Consider the following 12,892-nt stretch of genomic DNA (forward strand, 5'->3'; position numbering starts at 1 on the left):
AATACTGATAGAACAAAATACTTATTTTATAATGAACTATGGAAGTACTTATTTTATAGTATACACGTTTTTTTATTGTAAATTATTTACGGAATCAATTAAAAAAAGTTCTATGTACTAAAGCCAAAATGTTCTTTCAGAAAGATTTTCCTCCACTACCCAGAGGCTATGACAGCTTGTAAACTGAGGAGGTTGAATAAAATGACTTCCAAGTCTCTCTGGCTCTAAAACTTTATTAGTCTCTGACTATATTTGGTTTGCTGGTTCAGGCCCCCCACTTCCCAATTTCACTGCCCCAGCTGCTCACGGGATCTAATGCCAGAAAGAACTTTTAAGATTGCCTCCACAGCAGACCAATCTTACTTTACAAATGAAGAAACCAGCTCAGAAAGGGACTGTCCCATGAGATGGCCTCTAAGGTCCTTTCTGGGCTCTACCATTTCTGATTCTGTGACTAACAGCTCACATGGCTTACAAAACTTCTTCCCACAATAACCCCATGAGCTTCTGGGAGGTGGTTCAGGTCTATCAGGTCCCTAATTAGTAGCTCAATGCTTGAAGGCCCTTTTATCTCCTAACCCCCCAAGGAAGATCCCACTATTGCCAGGTCACCTCCACAAGGCTGCCCCTGGTAGGTTTGGAGTCTGGTCCCCCGCCTCCAAGTACAGCCTCCTTCCTTCGTCCTGCCTCCCCATATCATCACGAGTTACTTCTCAGCACCTACGGAGGAGTACAGCTGAAGGAAATCAAGCTTCCTGGGACCCTCCCCGCCAGGAGCGCCACCCCACACATTTAAGGTCCTATTTGGGGACGGGGGGAGGGAGGGGGGCACGGGCTTTTCCTCGGCTCCCTAAAGGCACCTGCTGCCCGGACCTGCTGCCCGGACTGCGCCCGGAACTTTCTAAGACTGACGTGTTTCAATCAACAATCGCTTTTCCCCGGTGACTAAACAAGGTCGCCCCCCTCATTGTCAGCCCCGTTCACCCCGGTAATCCCGGGAATAAGCATTCACGAGGCGCCTACTGGGTGCGGGCAGGAAGGGAAGCGGCCCGGGGCCCCGGCTCCACGCGTGCTCCTTCAAGCCCTCAGCACCTGTTCCCGGCCTCGGGGTGTCCCCCTCAGACCCTCCCCTCCACGCCCCAGCTTTCATACCTTCCTTGTCTGGGGGGAGGGGGAGGCGAGAGCAGGCCTCCCACGGACACCCACGCGAGGGGCCCTGGCGAACCTGCGGCCGCACGCCGGCCAAGTGCACGCACACTCACGGGCACACACGCCAGTGCGGACACGCACCCGGGCATCCACTCGCGGGTGTGGACACACTCACGCCGGTGCGGACACACACCCGGGCATCCACTCGCGGGTGTGGACACACTCACGCCGGTGCGGACACACACCCGGGCATCCACTCGCGGGTGTGGACACACTCACGCCGGTGCGGACACACACCCGGGCATCCACTCGCGGGTGTGGACACGCACCCGAGCACAGACACACGGACGTGGGCACACTCCCGGCGGTGTGGACACAGACACACACACCCGGGCACCCACTCGCGGGTGCGGACACGCATACACACCTGGGCACCCACTCGCGAGGGTGGGCACATCCCCGGCCGCAGAGCCCCAGAACCCCCACGCTCCCCCCGACCCCAGATCGCCCCCTGTCCGGGCGGGGCAGACCCTCCGCCACCACAGCCACCGCCTCACGCAGGGCAGGGCCTGGGCGGGCCCGGAGGGGGGGGGTCGGGGCGGGGCCGGCCCGGCCTGGGGGTCGCCCCCTCGGACCCGCGTCGGGCTCCTCCCCGCCTCCCCGGCCCCGGCCGGCACCTACGTGGTCCGCGTCGCTGTTGGCGCTGTGGTAACACACAGCACTGAAGGTGTAGCCCGAAATGGAAGCCGCCATGATGGTGATTGCCAACTCTCCCACAATGCACCGCGCCGCCGGGGGCGGGGGCGGGGGCGCAGCGCACGCGCACACGCTTCTTCCGGCGGTGGCGGCGCGCGCGGTATCCTGGGGAATGTAGTCAGTAGAGGGGTCCAGGCCGGGACTTGAGCTGAAAGGTAGAGAAAAGAGACGCCAAAAGGTTAGATAAGCCAGGTGTGCTGCCGCCACGTTCCGCGCCCCGTGTTCTCTCTAGGCTTGTGGTTCTGGTTCGGCTTCCGTGCGGAAAACCTCTGTGTGTGGCTCCAGGGGATGATGTAGGAGGGATACCTGCGTGTTGATGGGCCCCCCTGCAAGCTGACCCCAGACCACACTGTTCCCAGGAAGAAGCCCCTGCTGCCCGGCCGCGACGGCTCCATCGCGGGAAACCAGCTTCCTGCTCAGCCCGGACAGCTCCCGTGGGGGAGACCCGCCCCCTTCCCAGCCACCCCTGCCCCCAGCCAGGACAGCTCCCGCGGGGGAGACCAGCCCCCTGCCCAGCCAGCGCCCCGCACCCCTTAACCAGGACATCTCCTTCGGGGGAGCGCAAACCCTGCCGGAGAAACAGAGAGAACTAGAACAGAGATCCAGTTAGGCGAAGGGCTGTACAAAGCCTCCATCATGTCTTTGTTGGAGAAGACTGCATTGGTGAGCTTAAAGGCAATTTGCTAGGGTCCTCACTCCACCAGCCTTTATTACGTATTTACTGGGTGCTAGGCCCCAGGCTAAGTACTGGAAATACAAATAAAAGCAAAACCTGACAGCTCCTGCCCTCGGGTTTTCATCCTGAAGGAAACAAAAACCGGGAAAAGCAAGGGAAAGGGGGTAAGAAGGTATTTGCTTGGGGACACGAGGGAGAAGTATGGAGATTCAGGAACTGAGCAGGGATTAAAGGGAGGAAACAAGCCTAGGTACCTCCTCAAAATGGGAGTCCTAGCAGGAAGTCACCCGTTGGAGTGTAGGAATGGAGGGATCTTCAGGGTGAGAAAGCCACGTGGTGGAAATATCCAGAGTCAGGGGCAGGGCCGGGAGAGAGTGAAGGAGTGAATGCTGCTGCCTCGAGGGTTCCTCAGAATGGAAGTTCTGGGCTGCTTTGAACTGTCTACGCAGCAGTGAAGGGAGAGCTGAGCCTTCTTTGGGAATTCCCTCCACTCTGGCCATCTACACTCCCACTAGAACTACAGTGGTCCCTGGGCTCTGCTAGGTGAGCTTTTACCTTCTCTTGTCCAGGACCAGGTATCCGCATCACTCTGGGGTCATTGGGGGCAGGATAGTTAGAACACTTGGCCTACAGTCAGAAAGGGCTGAGTTCAAATCCAGCCTCAAACACTTCCTAGCTATGCGACCCTGAACCAGTCACTTAACAGCCATCTACTTTAATTGTAAGATAGACATAATAGCAGGACCTACTCCCCAGGGCTCTGGTGAAGATTGAATACTGTGTGGGACAGTTGACCCTTCCCCAAATTAAATTCAGAGGCTTCTCAAGGTAGAAAATAGAAAGGAATTTTATTGCTTTCTCACAAGAACGGACGCCACCCAAAGCAGGGGCGTTTTTATTATGTTTTACATTTATTTGGTCTGAATAAATGGGCTCCTCCCCTGAACAGAGTACAGGAGAGTACAGAGGACTCAGATGGACTCCAGTCCTTTTATTGACTTTCCCTTCAAATCTCCCACCAGGCTCTTCATTGGCCAGATACAACCCCCTGACTGCCTACATCATGCTGTCCTCAAATGGCTTGTTTAATCATGCGAACAAGCCTCTGACCTTTCACCCCACCGACCTGAGGCCTGGTTTCTGCTAGATCAGAGCTCCGATTGGGAGTAGTTCCAATCAGCCGCCTGACTTACATTCTGCTAAAGCCAGGGTGGGGGAGGGGGAGAAGGACACCTTCAACTCTGTGGAAACAAACTGCTTCCCCCCATCTCTTACAATACGATAATATTTGTAAATCGCTTTACAAACCTTTAAGCGCTTTATAAATGCTAGGTATTATTATTATATTATTACTTCCAGACCATGCTGCTTCTGTACCAGCCACCCTACCCAGTTCACTGGAAATCTAGTGGACTTGTGCTGACCCACACATACCATATCATCTTACCACTTTCTAGCTCTCCTTGATTTGTTGTCTTCCACCATTAGACTGTAAGCTCCCTGAAGGCAAGCATTGTCTTGTTTGCTTATATTTGTATCCCAAGTGCTTGGTACAGTGCCTAGCACATAATACTAAGTGTTTAAGAAATGACTCAGCAGCATTCATTCATTTGGAGTCCTAGAGAAAGATGGGCATGGTTGCCATCTTTGATCTGGGGGTAGATTTGCTGTTGTGGAAGGGGATTGGTGAGAGATTTTGAGTGAGTCTGTATCATCACAGACAGAAATAGTCAGGGGTAAGCTACATGTGGGAAATGGAGTGAAGAAAGAGGTTTAGCAGTGGCAGCCCCTGGACCATGCTCCTGCAGGGCTTTGAAAAGGTTTTCCTTCCTCCGCTTGGACCCTCTGGACCAATTCGCTGACAGGAGAAGGTCTTTGTGGTCTTCTTACTGTACCTTTAAGCTGTTTCTTTATTCTAATTTTGCTTCCTGTAAAATCAATGGTCAATTATGAATGTCTGTGTATTTGTTCTATGTTGGGAGAGAAGAAACTAAAGACATTAGTAACCAGCCAGATTACCTAGAATCATACAGCTAGGTGGTGCAGTGGATAGAGCTCTGGGCCTGAAGTCCAAAAGACACCTCTTTGTGAGTTCAAATCCAGCCTCAGACTCCATCACTTCATTCAGTTTCCTTATCTGTAAAAATAAGCTGGAGAAGGAAATGTATCTTTGTCAATTAAACCCCAAGTGAGTCACAACTGAAATGACTTAACAACAAATGCTACTACATAGATCTAAAGGAAACGGGTCAGGGGATCAGAATTTTGGTCTGATGGGCAAATGTGTCTTCTTCCTGGCTTTCTTGTCTTTCTTCAGCTAAAATCTCACCCTTCCATAGGAAGGTTTACTTGTACCCCTTAAGGGTCCCTCTGAGATGACCTCTGATTTACTCTCTATGCCCAGGTGTTTTCATGTTGACTTCCCCATTAGGATGTGAGTTCTAGGAGTGCAGGAATGGTTTTTGCCTTTCTTTGTATATGCAGTGCTTAGCACATAGTAGGTACTTCATAAATGCTTGGTGTTGAGTGATGGTGAGAATTTGATCCGGACCTGGGGGTTTACGAGCCATATATTCAAGAGAGGACCTTAAGGTGATCTTTAAAGTGAATTAACTTTATTTCTGAGTTCCCTAAAAGAGCAAAGAAAGGGCACCACATGGACCAGGGCTATATTTCTCTTAGGCTGAGAAAAGTAGTCATTTATGTATCCAGTTTCAAATAGTAATTCTCCAGGCTGCACACAAAGAGGAGGGGTTGGGGTGGAGGTGTAGGCCAAGGGAAGGGCATACCCCTTGGGCTGCCCAATGGTGGTGGTGGAGGTAGGGGCCAGGAATGTGGACTCTGGGAGGATTTAGCTCCTTTCCAAATTCCTAAGGGAGGAGGGAGTTTAAAAAAACATTTCCAACCAACTTTATTGCACAGTGACACCTTCTGGTTACATGCAGCTACTCCAAAGAACCATGAGGTTCCCAAGAGAAGGCAACCACTCCCACAACGATCTCAGCTCGCTACCTGGTGAGTCTTGTCTGAAATAAGGACCTGAGACCTACTGATTCTCTGGGTTGCCTACCTAAGGGCGATCTGAATGAGAAGGGACTGTCACCAATTGGTCCATTGAAACCTCCCTTGGATATTCACCCTCATGCTAAGCATCTTTTGCAGCTATAAATGTGACCTCTCCCCTGGTGCTTCCGTGATTCTAACCAAGCCCTTGTGGGATTACCATAGCTTGGGCCCTGCATGCCATGAGGACTGTGAGGGATACACATGGACTCAAGTGACTCATGAGTCTCCCCTTGGAGGAGATCTTTAACCCTAGATAAGTCTGGAGGGCAACTTAGCATCAACAAAGAGGGAAGAAAAGCTACTAAGCTATTCCTGGCCTAGATTGTAAGTCCCTTCTGGTTTTCATATTTTAGAGGGGATTAAGCACAGCCCAGGGCAGCCAGGTGTCACAATGATTAGAGTGTAAGACCTGAAATCAGGATGACCTGAATTCAAATCCAGCCTTAGACTCTTCCTAGCTGGGCAAGTCACTTAACCCCGTTTGCCTCAGTTTCCTCATCTGTAAAATGAGCTGGAGAAGGAAATGTCAAACCACTTCAGGGGAGGGTGGTGACTGGACAAAGAGAGCCCAGCCAGTCCTCAAAGCATATGTGGATGTTGCCTTCTTGGTGGGTAGTTCAGAGGATGTCAGTTTGGGGTTTTCATGGCAGAGATACTGGAGTGGTTTGCCATTTCCTTCTCCAGGTCATTTTACAAATGAGAAAACTGAGGCAAGCAGTGTTAAATGTCTTGCCTAGGGTCACAAAGTTAGTAAGAGTCTGAGTCTGGATTTGAACTAAGGAAGATGAGTCTTCCTGACTCCAGGCACAGCACTCGATCCACTTTGTCAGAACCTCGTTAGGAGTAGTCAAAAGTCCCCTGGGGACCCTGCCTGCCAGTCCTGTTGGGGGATAGGAGAGTGACTGGGGGGTGGGGTGGTATACTTACATATACTGTTGTTGTCTCTTGTAAGGGAACATGAGTTCTTTGTAAATGGCAATCCTTTCATTTATTATTTCTGTATCTCTTGTAAGTACTCCAGTGCCTGACACATAAAAAGGTCTCTAATAAGTGCTTAGTGATTGATTGATAGGGACTCAGAGGCCAGATTGTTATGTTCTGGGGTGGGGGGGGGGGCCTCTGAGCAGAAGTGAAAGACACCAAAGAGAATGATTGGGAGGACCCTGGGCCCCTCCCTGCCATCGGACCAAAGTGTTGGACCAGAGCCTTCGGCTCGGGACCAGAAGTGCCATTTAATACATGTTTATTAAACCGAATCCTAATTCTTGTTTCCAGCCAAGGTGCAGAGCAGCGCCAAGGTAGCCTTGACTCTCTCTAAAGTGACCACATCCCCTCCTTCATCCCTTTCTGGGTGTTTATTCAGTCCAGCTCCACAAACAGATGAACCTCGGTTCCCGCCTCCCATGTTTATCTTCTAGATGAAGCCAACATTTGCTGGATTTGCTCAACCACCGGGCACTGGGCACAATACGCCGTTGTTTCCCCGGAGCAGAAAGCCTTGCTGTCCCATGATGCACTTGATAGTCTTCATTTTTTCTTGAAGTTTCAAGATCTTCTGAATGTGACTGACGGTTGAAAAAGACTAAATGAATTTACCTGCTCTTAACCAGTGGAATGCTCCAAGTCTGGGGGGAGACAGAGAGAGAGATGGGGTGGGGGTATATTAGGGGAGGGGGGAGAGGAAGAGGGAGAGAGGGAGGGAGAGAGAGAGAGAGAGAGATTGACTGAAATGAAGAGCTCATGAATTTTTCTACAGAGGGGAGTAAGAGGCGACGGTCTTTCAACAATTCAGCTAGCAGCTGCTATGGAGGTGAAAGACCAACACAAGACCAACAACAAGAACGCTGCCAGCACAGGTTCTTTTGATCTGCTTTACTAAGGAAAGTAATGTTAAGGGGTTAACAATCTTACTTTAATCCAACATATACATGTATCATTCACTTAGTCCAGGGGAAAAATCCAGCACTCTGAACTTCAGAGCAAATACAAACAAATTACAAAGATACATTATAAACAGACCAAATACAGTTCATAGTTACGAAGAAACCATCAACATCTGGGTGAGCCAGGAGGCTCTTAGAGCAGCTGCCCAGAGTCCTTCACCTCCAGGAGTGAGACCCTCAAGCAAATGGCTCTATTCTCTCTTTTTATACACTCTTTGGACTCATCTGAGCCACCAGAGCTTAGGCTCCTACTATTGGCTCTGGTCTTAGCAACTCCCCTTAGGACCCTGAGGGCTTTACGCCCACATAGGCTTAGCACCTAGTAGATAGGGGCTTTGCACCTAATAAGGCTTAATCAAAGACAATTAATTTATCATTCTAAAATAGTAAAAAAGTCCCAACTTAATTGATATTACAGATGGTTGCCAAAGTTTTCAAGGTTTCTGTGTTTATAGAAGCAGGACAACCCTATCCTCATCATCCTCAGGAGATACTTGTGAAAGGACAGCCCAGTGCAGCATGTCTTCCCTTCTTTGAGGCATTCGGTCATTCCTTGTTTTTTCCTACTTCACCCCTAGTTCCTGGCCTCCACTTCTTCATTTCACACACATGTGGACTATCTTGCCTGTTGGCAGGTGGCAGCTGGAAAGGTACATGAATGTAAGAAGTACAGAAATGATTCTAGTATTTTTTGTGTTTCACTTGGTAGACCAGAACCCTCCAGCGCTGGGTTTTGGCCGGATGAGTGAGTTCAATCTTGGGCGCTATCCCAAAAAAGTCACTCTTTCTTTGGATTGTTTTCCCCCTGCTCCAAGTTGTCAATGGAAGATTTCATAATACAGCCCCAACATAGCTTGTTCCTAGGTGTGTAAACGGGTCCTCAAATTCAGTGCGAGGACCAGAGTAACTGCATATGTCAGATAAAGGGTAGCTATTATTCTGTCCTACAGAAAAGGGGGGGAACCCCTATGGACTGAGAGTAACCCATAAACAATCAATATCATTCTCCCCTCATTCTGGTGAAGGACAGCCCTCCTTGGGGAAAGCACTGCTGGCTGCTACATCTACGGTTACTTTAAATGGAAATTTTTATCACTTCCTGCTTAATTTACTTCCTAATATATGGAAAGGCTGACGATTTGTGTGGATTTGTTTTATAACCTGTGAATTTGCTGACGTTATGTTAATTCATTTTTAGTTCAAGCAGTGGATTAAACAATCAATAAATATAAACTGCTTACTATGTGTCAGGCACTGTATTAAGCTCTGGGATACAAAAAGAGGTGAAAGACCATTCTTGCCCTCAAAATTTGATGGGGGAGATAACAACTGAACAAACATACAAACAGGCTATATACAGGATAAATAGGAAATAATTAAGAGAGAGAGGGCACTGGAATTGAGAGGGGCTGGGAAAGGCTTCCTGTCAAATATGGGGTTTTAGCTGGAAGTTAACCAGGAAGGCAGTAGGCAGGGATGAGGATGCAGAGCACTCCAGGTGTGGGGGATAGCCAGAGAAAATGCTCAGCAACGAGAGATGGCACCTCTGGTTCATCATCCAGGAGGCCAGTGTCACTGGATGGAAGAGTACATGGTGGGAAGTAAGGTGCACGAAGACTGGAAAGGTAGGAAGGGGCTGGGTTATGAAGGGCTTTGAATGTCAAGCAGAGCATTTTGTATTTGATCCTAGAGGTGATAGAGAGCCTAATGGTCTGGCAACCAAAGTCTGTGCCTTTGTAAAAATGTAATGTTAAAAGGTGTTCCCAGAAGTCTAGCAAGAAGGCAGAGGGAGAATTGGGGAGTGGCTGGCTCCTCAGTCCCCACCTGCATGAACAGGCCAACAACCGTGACAAAATCAATTTACCAAAAGGTTGGGCTTAGCTCTTCCCTGTCTCAATTTACCAAAAGGTTGGGCTTAGCTCTTCCCTGTCATGGCCCTTTATCTCCTAGTGGTCCAAAGCCAACTGTTCCTTGAACTTGACTTGAACTTGGTCCTTGACTTGGTCTAAAGACTCCTCCCTGGAGATTGACTGGTATATGATGGAAGAGTTCAATGGGAAAGAATCCCCCCTCCTCTCAGGGCAGCCAATTCCCCTCCCTTCCCCAAGGGTGACCTGCTGACCGCCTCTTCTGGTCACAAAGTACAAGTCAAAAATCCCCATGAGAAGAAGCTTAGGTACACAATAAATGACCAGAGTAATCTAGTGTTTGATAAACCCAAAGATCCAAACTTTGTGGGTGGGGAAGGAGCTCACTATTCAACAAAAACTAGAAAGTAGATTAGCAGAAACTTGGCATACACCAGCATCTCACACTATATACCAAGGTAAGGTCAAAATGGTGCATGATCTAGATGTAAAGGGTGATATAAGCAAATAGGGGAATGTGGAAAAAAATTACCTGTAAGACATATGGATAAGGGAAGATTTTATCACCAAACAAAAGATAGCATCATAGGATATGAAATGGGTAATTTTGATTACATGAAATTAAAAAGCTTTTGCATAAACATGACTTATTCAGCCATTCCCCAACTGATGGGCATCCTGTCAATTTCCAATTCTTTGCTGCCACAAAAAGAGCTGCTATAAATATTTTTGTACATATGGGTCCTTTTCCTTTGACCTCTTTGAGATATAGACCTAGTATTGCTATTGCCTGGTCAAAGGGTGTGCATGGTTTTATAGCCCTTTGGTGTTCTCCTACAATCTCCTGTTAAGGCAATCAGACTTTTCCCTGTTCTTCCCTTTTGGGATGCTAAGACTATCAGGTCTTCCCTTGGTTTGAATTGGTGGGAAACCTGTTGCTATGTTTGTTTTGGAATATTCCTTAGTTATTTCTCAGCACTGAGGCAGTCAGGAGTCATTGACTTGTACATGATGTGATACTGGGGATGGGGAACTTTCACACAGCCAGCCTGGGTGAAGTCAGAGCCCTCAGGGCTCTGGGCAGGATACAAATGTAATACAAGGAAAATTAGGAACCCCTGAGAAACCCCTAGCTATTGACAAGTACCCCCAGAAAGAATGGACTTAGATATCTTTGGCATTTAGCAAGCCCCCTAGGATCCGGTGACTCCTTCCTGGAATGTCAATAGATAGGACCACCCCACTGAGAGAATAACCTGGCAGATCCTGTCTAGCAGATATCCCTGAGACTCCTTGGTTCCTTCCTGGAATGTCAATAGATAGGACCATCCCACTGAGAGATAACTTGACAGACCCTTCCTGGGAGATATCCCTGGGACTCTGGGACTCCACCAAGGAATGTAAATGAGATTATCCCACTAGTACGATAACCTGACTGAATCTTTTGATCAGCCAGGACCTTTGTTCCTCTTCCCCCTACTCTGTACCCCCATATCCTATATAAGCCAAGCCATCACCCCAACCCGTTTGCCATTGTTTTGTGGTGCCGTACCCCGATGGCCGCCGGCTAATAAATTCTCCACTTAAAACTTATACTCTGTGGTGTGTCTCGCTCGCTTCTGGTACAACACAATTGAAGGGAGTTTGGTGTTTGACTTTTGGGGCTCACTCACAGAAGGAGTGTTGAGACTCCAGGCAAGCTATTGTAACTGTCCCCCGGACCCATTGGCTCTTCTCTGGTAACTATGAATTGTGATTTGGATCAGACAAGGTCTGTCTGTTGATGTTGTAATTTCTGTTTGTATTTGCCTTGAAGTTCAGGGGGCGAATGTTTTCCCCCTGAAATAAGTGAATGATACATGTATATTTGATTAAACTGAGATTGTTAACCCCTTAAAGTTGCTTTCCTTAGAAAAGCAGATCAAAGAACCTGTGTTAGCAGCCCTTCTGTATGCTGGGGTTATTGGTCTTAGCCACAGTAGCTGCTGGCCAGATTGTTGCTACATCTCACTTAACTACAAGCTAGATGTAAGCTCTGTTTTGGCTTTATCTTTGTGTCCCTAGCATATACCATTTAACAAAGACTTGTTGAATGACTTTAATTTAATGAGGTCGTCTAGTATGTTAAGCTACACTTCCCAGTTTTATTTCATTTTTTAAATTTGATAAAGATTTCATCTATGCTTTGACCCCAGTGAGTGATAAAAATGCTAAACAACAGGTGGCCATATAGGGATCCTTAAGGCTCTCACCTAGAAATTCCCTGACATTTTGTCAGTGTGCCTTTTAGCTCCCTGGAGGGAGGGATTGGTTTTTTTGTTTGTTTGTTTATTTTGCCTTTGTACCTCCAGAACTTAGAACAGTGCCTGGCACATAGTATGTGGTTAATAAACTTCTGCTTCTTCATTTGTCCTTCAAAAAGCTGGAACAATTTACTTTTGTCCTCCGTAGTTTTCATATTTGATTTCTTGAAATATAGCTCTGAAAAAGAGGCTTTACAAAAACCCATCGTGTTTTCAGTGGATCTATTTGACTAGCCTTTAAACCCAAATCTTTGAATTATGTTGAATAATAGGCCCAGCCCAAGTCTCTGTGGGCCATTATTTAGATACTGATGGTTTAGAATGAGTGTAAATAGCAATTGTTTTCTGTTAGGGCCAGAAACTGAGGGTCTTCCCCTTCCAGATTTACATCTTTGGGACAGTAAATTGGGCCATCAGTTGTGTCAGTTCCTACCTGGCCCATAGTCATTGAATGGACATGGCCTCAGATAAACTGAGACCTGCGAAAAGTCCTTAACTTAGAAAGGCAGAGGTCGCCCACTGCATCCTGGGCTTTTGATGACTCTGGAGGAGAGATCAAGGATGACAACTTTGCTCAGCTGTGCTTTACTCAAATCCAATTCTGTGCAAGTCAATGCTCATGATGTCACTGGTCCTCTTCAACAAACAACAGCTGATTGATCGGCCACTCTTTGAATCTGGGCAGTTGATCATTTTTGAATCTAGGTAACTATATTTTTGTTTGTTTAGTTCACAGTTCTATGGACTGTTTGTGCCTGCGTTGTGGTCAGGCCTTTGGAGCTCATATTGGTCCGATCAGCCACAGTCAGACACACTGTACCTTGATCCTGAAATAGTGGAGTCATTTTGTCCTTTTTATGCATGAAGAACAACAAACCACCAGCCTAGTTCATATTTGTTCATCTTTTCCACAAGAATAGAATAGAATAGTAATCCCTTGGATGTTATCTCCCAACAACTTCCAGTTGAACCAGGAGGCCATGTTCCCAGAGGGCAATTACTCCTACTCTCCTTAGAGTTCTTGGGGTCACCTGGAGGGTGTGGTGTTTCTAGTACTCATGAGCCCCCACTGTTTGTACTTCCCACTGATCATCAGCTGGAGTTAATTAACTTTTAGGAAGGGTATTTATT

The 12,892-nt window shown here is 47.8% G+C and overlaps 1 protein-coding gene across 1 annotated transcript in view; it reads right to left on the minus strand.

The window, feature by feature from the left end:
* Positions 1-2,047, minus strand: part of ABRAXAS2 (abraxas 2, BRISC complex subunit) — a 39,334-nt gene extending 37,287 nt beyond the window's left edge. Inside the window, exon 1 of the mRNA XM_036736892.1 lies at positions 1,831-2,047. Within this exon, the coding sequence (XP_036592787.1) occupies positions 1,831-1,902 (72 nt within the window). The 5' untranslated portion in view covers positions 1,903-2,047. The remainder of the gene's footprint in view (positions 1-1,830) is intronic.
* Positions 2,048-12,892: the final 10,845 nt, after the last annotated feature.

Source organism: Trichosurus vulpecula, chromosome 8 (genome assembly GCF_011100635.1).
Source record: "Trichosurus vulpecula isolate mTriVul1 chromosome 8, mTriVul1.pri, whole genome shotgun sequence".
NCBI lineage: Eukaryota > Metazoa > Chordata > Mammalia > Diprotodontia > Phalangeridae > Trichosurus > Trichosurus vulpecula.